General features: G+C 35.5%; 1 protein-coding gene across 1 annotated transcript in view; it reads right to left on the bottom strand.

Moving 5' to 3' along the window:
* Positions 1–420: 420 nt before the first annotated feature.
* The window catches only part of LOC136256380 (interferon-induced very large GTPase 1-like), a 24,738-nt gene continuing 17,364 nt past the window's right edge, over positions 421–7,794 (bottom strand). The window contains exon 4 of the mRNA XM_066049322.1: positions 421–5,600. Coding sequence (XP_065905394.1) covers positions 726–5,600 — 4,875 coding nt within the window. The 3' untranslated portion in view covers positions 421–725. The remainder of the gene's footprint in view (positions 5,601–7,794) is intronic.

Genomic DNA, 7,794 nt, shown 5'->3' with positions numbered 1-7,794 from the left:
TCAATTTCTATGATTGCTACTTTGACATTAATACAATGCAATATTAAAACTGTAGGAGAGGTTTTGTTTAAGGTAGCTGCTGTATGTAGACCGAATTGAAATCATGTACAGTATTGAATGTCTGAGCAAAGGAACCATATATGTACATACAGTATTATACTATACAAGAGTCAGAATGCTACCCAGCATGTATTTCTGCAGATACATAGTAAACGAACTAATAAATCCCACATGAGACACAGATTAGGTTATATTAACCATGTTGCCCAGTGTTGGAACTACAGAGTCAAACTCTCATGCAGCTGGAAAAGCAGTGATGATTCAGTAATACTGTACTGTGATGTACACTGCAACTCATAAGTGACATGTTAACCTATTTAATACATAGATTTCAAAAATAGCTACGTACAGTTGAATGAATGATCACGAACAGGAGTGAGTACAGTATTGAAGAAGGATAATAATATCTTGTTAGCACTGTAGTACACAACTATAATTATACAATTACATGTGTATGCAGATATTCATGTGTGTGTTAATGTGCATTACAACTACTGTAGCTTTTCCTAAAAGTAGAGAGAAAAAATCAGTCGGACTAGTAAACCACACATTATATATATATTCTATGCGCATTCAGTCTATAAAAATACCTTACAATGTGTTGAAAAACCTTAAAAATGAATTACATGTATGTATGTAATGTTTATAATAAGGTTTGGTTCCATTTAAGTAATTTTGTAAACCTTAGACAGGCTAGCAAGTGCATCCTTTTCAGAGACTCCTCCCCATCCAAGTTTATCTACTGCGGTAGGAGCTGATCTGACCCATTGAATTATATCAGCAATGTACTTATGAACAAACCACTGCCAGTACTTTGGTGCTTCCTTAGGACTTTCATTTGATATGCACCAGTTTTTGTAAATACTTCGATATTCCTTGTAGGGAACCCATTTATAATTGGTATCACTGTTTTTAAATTGATTCTCACTCTCAACTGAAAATGTACACATATCAAATATTAATTCTTTAGATTTATCCCAAGTGAATTTTCCTAAACACTGAGGGCGATGAATATTCACATAGTGATCTTTTCCTGATGATGCATGATCAGAGTCAGTAAGTTCACATTGTTCCCCGCAAAATGGACATTGAGCACAGCAGCCAAATAAGTGCTCACACAGAAAGAATTGTGGAGATTTGTTCCAACTGTTAATTCTTGAAAATTTTGATCTAGGGTTTTTGATATTCTCCATTACTTCATTTTCCAATGATTTGAGCTTTTCTTCCAATGATTCAGCAAAAAAGTCACTTGTGCTATTCCCATGCATTGCTTCTACTATATCGTGTACTTCATTAAGGTCAATTATCAAAATTTTTGATAAGCTTGCATGAAACTTGCTTAGCCATGGCTTTATCTCTTTGACACTGGTGAGACTTTTAACTGCAGTGTTGATCTGAATAATAAGCCTATGCACTATAGCTTCTGCTAGTCTTTCAAGATTAGCTCTTCTATTTGCCATGCAATATTCTACTACGTACTGTTCAGCCCACCATTCAAAGCTACTTCGTACATCTTCAAAGTACGCTTTATATAAATTGAAATCTTTTTTCTTTGCTAGGTCTTGTAAAACCTTGACTTTAAAGAAGCTCTTACCTTTGAAACTAGCACTGCTTGCCCTGATATTATCAGCTATATCATGTGGTAAGACTTCGGTCACAGCTTGCTCAATAGCCACAACAAGTAGTTGGCAGAGATTTTTCGCAGCTGTTTCATGACCAGAGATGTTATTGTATTGGTCTAAGAATGTTCTGAAATATGTGATCTTCAATCTTCTTAAAGATGTCATTGGATCATTGTTACCTCTAATTTCTTGCATTAATTTAGTAAACTCTACCGTCATAAAACCAGCAAACAACAGGACCATGTCAACTAGATATTCAGATGTAAATATGTAATTATTTCTTTTGTTAAAGTCTTCAATTGCTTTGATAAATTCTATGAGCAGTTCAAATACATAAGACTTATCAAAGTTTTGAAAGTTTCTTTTGATTTTGCGAAATGCATCTTTTGCTTTTCGGAGAAATTTTTCAGTGGTCTGGCTGGCAGCTGTAACAAGATCCTCAGAAACTTCATCTTCTTTTCCAAAGCCAAAAAATTTTGTTACTTTATAAACTACGCTTGTACTGCTAAACATGGTTTTTGGATTTTCAGCATCTGAAATATGTCTGCTAGGAACAATTTCAATGATAAACCCTTTTTTTCCACGGGTACCCAATGAAATGCTAGTAAGTTCAGGAATGAGAATGTGGTTATGCTTAGCAAGCAAGTCCTGCACTACAATTCCTACATCATATTCAATTGATTCATCAGTAGAGTACAGCTGAGTCCATCCTCCACTGGAAAATTCCTCAATCCATATTTGCCACTGCTCATCAAACTTTTGTGTCAATTGCTGCTGATTCAATTTCAGTTTGCTTTGCTTGGCAGTTAAAACTAAATCCTTTATGTACTTTAGGAGTTGTTGCCTATAGTTTTTCTGTAAATTTTCCAACTTATAATAAAACTGTCGCTTATGCTTTGTTAGGGCACACTGTTTTTCTGCTTCTTTCATTCGTTCATCCTTTAAATGTTGCAATCTGATTTCATATCTTGCTCTCCATTGTGCAAGTGTTCCTGAAAATTCACTGTTTTCAAAAAAATCATTCATTTGCTTCAACAAACAGTTAAAAGTTTCATTTAATGATTTTTCTGCTCTCTTAAGACATTCTGTGGCAACAGTAGAAATTTGAGCAGAAGGACTATTGCTTATGGCATTACCAGTTTCATAATTCCAGCTCAACATTTTTCGATGAAGTTCCCATGACCATTTGCTAAACTCTGCATCTAGCTCATTGTATGCAGTTACTTCTTGAGTATTTTTAAAACTAAAGATGTAATTTTCACGACATACTGCACTCCATAGCTTTTCAACTCTCAATATAAAGTTAGCAAAAGTTGAATCAGACCTAGGATTTTCTACCAGTGCCACTAATGTGGATTTTAATTGCAGAGCCTTATCACTATAGCCTGGATTCACTGGAGCCATAGGGGGATCTCCTTTCCACAAACCAGGAAAATATGTTATGTCAGTAGCTGAATTAAACTTAATAACATCTTGGAATGAGTGATATCGACTTTCACAGTGTTCTGCTTTGGCCGCAGCTATTGTCATCTGATTAAGTCTATCTTGAAAGCTTTGTTGTCCAAACTTAGTATGACTGTCGCTACATACTGCTGTAACATTTTGATGCACAAAATGGCACCTAAGTTGTTGCATATCAACGTTCTTCATTCTGATAAAGGCATGCGCTGCAGTTTGTAAAATGTCATTAAGGTCACCAGGTGCTTCACCATAAATGTTGATAATGGTTAAATCAGCTATGCCAATAACAAACGTAGCTAATTCATTGTCATGTTTCAGTGATTCATCAGAACTCAATTCAGGAGCACGGAGGCCTTCTGTATCCACTATTAAGATGTAGTCACAATTAGATTTTGATAAAATGCTTTTATTTGTTACAGGCACAAGTTGCAAAAATGCACCCCTTGTACACCTTCCTGCACTAACATTTAACTGTAGTCCAAACATGGTGTTAAGTAATGTTGATTTTCCTGTACTCTGGATTCCCAGTACTGAAATTACAAATATTTGTTTTCTTTTGTGATGTCTTGCTAGTTGCTCAAGAATATCTGAAATCCATTTCATTGGAATATGGGAGGCATCTCCATCCATCAGTTCAAATGGATACCCATCATTCAAAATATCAACTATTATTTGTGTATAACCATCTACGCCATGTTTAGAGTAAACATTCTCTATGCTGGCTTCATACACCTGACCCAATTCACGAAAGAGATGTTCCAGCCCTAAGGAACCTTCTACCAATAGCTTGTTTTGCTTCTGAAGTTTGTTAATTAGGTCTTTAGGGGTTTCCGAATTATCACTACTCTTTAATTTATGCAACTCGGCTCTGAGTTTTTCATGTTCTTTACGTATGCCAGGTAATATTTTTCTTGAATGGTCATCTAAAAACATCTTTAACCAATGTAAAAAGTATTTTTGTACTGATGCATTTTTGCTTTGTAGACCAGTAATAAAACATTTCATCAGTGGTGTCAACTCTGACACAAAAGCACATTGCCTACTGCGAATTTCTTTCTTTTTCTGCTCTACAGACTGATTGAAAAAAGCATTAGTAACCTGTTTCCCGGTAGGCTTTTGATAACTCTCCTTGTCATGCTTAGCCCACTGTTGCCATAGGTGTGGTCCTTGTAATGGAAGCATCTTTGCTTTAGCTTCACCCACAGATACTGATGATAAGGTATTGATTACAGCCCTAGCTAAGACTCGTCCTTCTTTACTGTTGAAATTATCTTCGTCAACTTTTATTCCAATCTGTTGTGCAATAGCTGTGTAACTAGAAATCTTACAAAATTTGGACTCATCAGTGGAAGTTAATTTTCTTGCTATCAACTTTTGAATATCACTCTTAACTTCATCATCATTTCTGTACTTCACATCAAATAATTCAATGCTATTGTTTGATATTACCTTCATCAGATGCTCAGAATCTTTAAGTTTGGTACTACTTTCACAATCAGGAAGTATTATCACCAATCCTCCTGGTACTGTGGCCAATGCTTCTATTGTATTGAGTACATTGTTCTCCACATTGTCTTCCAAAAGTACTGCAAATGTCATAAAGCTGATTTTTTTGATAAAGCTAATCTGTGTATGATGGTTGCGTGCTTCACCACGAAGGTTCAGAAAGAAGACACTATCACAAAAGCTATCACTGTCTTTTCCAGTTGGAAGGTAGACGCTGAGTTCAACCAATCCATCAACAAATTTTCTACTATATCCTCCACCTGCACAATTCCAGTGAAAAAAGTATTGGTGGTCACCAATTACTGCATTAAGCATGTGTGATTTGGAAAAGCTTTTGGGTGATGAAGCCTTGCCGATTCTTACAAAGGAAATTATTGGCCCTTTATGATCTACAATACGAGCTGCCTTAGAAGTAGTGATTTTATCTATTTTGCACTTCCATTCACAAACAATTGATCGCATGGACCAGAGTAAAAATGAGCTTGTGCCATTGTCAGGATCAGGTAGTAGAAAAGGGATGGCTATTTGGCAAGTGGCTAACCTTGAAAGCAGATCCTGTTTCAAGAAATCACTGCAGCAGTGTAAGAGTGCAATCAAGCTATCAACAGGATGAATTTTCAACTCTGGATTGATGGAGGCCATTTGTTTAACGCATGAGTTTCTATAGTCAGTGTATCTCATAATACTTTGTAAAATAGAATACGGCAGTGTTATCATTTCATCAGATGCAACAGTATCACCTATCAATTCCTGACGAATTTGTAAAGCATCAAGTAATGTTAATTTTTGTGGGTATTTGTCATGTAGACCTAAAGTGTCAATAAAATCTAAAAATAACTTTTGACTGCTTGTAGAATCATCGTTAGTTGATTCAGTGCTATATTGCTGATTACTCACAGATTTTATGCTTTCAAGTTGGTCATCAGTGATCAGATCAAGACTGTTTGCATCCTACAGTGAGAAGAAATTAAAGGATATATACATGAGCATTTCACCGTATACATATACATGCACATAATATTATGTACATGACTGTCTGTAATATATAAACAAGGTGTATTGTGACCCGAGTCTAAGGTCAGAGGGAAGTTTATAATAGCAATCCCTGATGAACAAAACAAAGGTCCTATTATGAGTACAAAATACTGAAGAAGCTGGCCATGTTCATATGATTCATATATACTATGAATGTAAGTAACATGACCTATACACAATATTAAACATTAAATATTGTTTGAAATAACTTTAAGCAAGCAAAATTCATGATGGTTTAATGTGATATAGCTCATCCTTCTCTAGATCTGTTACATGTGTCCTATACCTCATTCATTGACCTTGACACTTTCACCATACGTAGTGTTGGGTCTAGAATTTTTAAAAGGGGGTTTCTGAAAGTTGGTATAGCTGAATAAGGTGTCTGCTGACATTTCTCCAGAAAATGTTGAGATGTTGGAAGCCCTGAGATTGGATTTTAGGCTACTTTTAGCTAGCAATTACAATAAATCAATGCTTTAAACTGTAAATACTATAGCTAACTATAGGGCAAAGATGGTGACTCTAACCTGTAGCTTTGATTGATCTATTAGAGTAGTTACTTGACTGCTCTATTACAATATCTCGATCGTTTTTAATGCAGTGAGAGATGAAACGTGAAGTCCGGTGTTGCTGAGAGTTTCATAGCTATAAATGGTGTCAGTTAAGAGCAGCTGCATGCATGCTACTGAAATACAGTGGAATATAGTTGTTTGATATGACAAGTTGTCAGTACAGCAATGTTTATTTGTTTAGACTTTCACTGAGCTAAATTTAAAAGGGGGTTTCTGTCGAAACCCCAGAAACCCATCTAGATCCGCCACTGATACGTATAGGTTTTTAATATGTTTTGGTGACGTACATAGAATGCTGACATACACATGGGAGCTTTGTGAACTGTAAGTTGGGAAGGGCTGTATTATAAACTCAAAGAAATTCTCTATTAAAGTTATATACTGTAGCATCAAATGCCTTTTGCTGTATGGTAAAGAATGGACTTTCACACACAGACACACAAATTAAAAGCCATCAAAACAAATCTCTGGGGTTGCTGTATACATGGTCAGAGCCACCTGTGCAATATACCGTATAGTGGGATATTTTCAAGGGGGGAATATTTTGTAGATGACCATTATTAAAAACTTCAAAGAGAAAACTTTTCCTTCTTTAAGATCTGTATTTATTAAACAATACCATTTTGACTGGGCCACGTATTTCAAGAGGGGATTTTTTTGGGATTAGAGCCAATTTGTGAAAAATGTGAACACACCCCCTCCAAAATTTCCTGACATACGGTATATATTCAGGTATCTATGAGTGAATGCTCAAGATTAACACCTCACAGGAGTATGTCTTTCTGACATTAACAGTTGGCATTAGGCCTGCATCAAATATGTCAACATAATAAAAAGCATAATAGGTTGGAGTGCTATGCCAGAATAATGCTAGCACATTAGGTGGATATTTCAAACTATGGAGCTTAATATCATGAAAATAGATCGATGGTCCCTAACAGAGCAGTCAATGGAAACTGCAAACTGCAATAGGGTACTCTCTAATAGAACAGACACTTTAGTAGTAGTAGTAGTAGTAGTAGTAGTAGTAGTAGTAGTAGTAGTAGTAGTAGTAGTAGTAGTAGTAGTAGTAGTAGTAGTAGTAGTAGTAGTAGTAGTAGTAGTAGTAGTAGTAGTAGTAGTAGTAGTAGTAGTAGTAGTAGTAGTAGTAGTAGTAGTAGTAGTAGTAGTAGTAGTAGTAGTAGTAGTAGTAGTAGTAGTAGTAGTAGTAGTAGTAGTAGTAGTAGTAGTAGTAGTAGTAGTAGTAGTAGTAGTAGTAGTAGTAGTAGTAGTAGTAGTAGTAGTAGTAGTAGTAGTAGTAGTAGTAGTAGTAGTAGTAGTAGTAGTAGTAGTAGTAGTAGTAGTAGTAGTAGTAGTAGTAGTAGTAGTAGTAGTAGTAGTAGTAGTAGTAGTAGTAGTAGTAGTAGTAGTAGTAGTAGTAGTAGTAGTAGTAGTAGTAGTAGTAGTAGTAGTAGTAGTAGTAGTAGTAGTAGTAGTAGTAGTAGTAGTAGTAGTAGTAGTAGTAGTAGTAGTAGTAGTAGTAGTAGTAGTAGTAGTAG

The sequence above is a fragment of the Dysidea avara genome, chromosome 5, assembly GCF_963678975.1.
Source record: "Dysidea avara chromosome 5, odDysAvar1.4, whole genome shotgun sequence".
NCBI lineage: Eukaryota > Metazoa > Porifera > Demospongiae > Dictyoceratida > Dysideidae > Dysidea > Dysidea avara.
The sequence above is the reverse complement of the archived record's forward strand: the minus strand, read 5'-3'. Positions and strand labels throughout refer to the sequence as shown.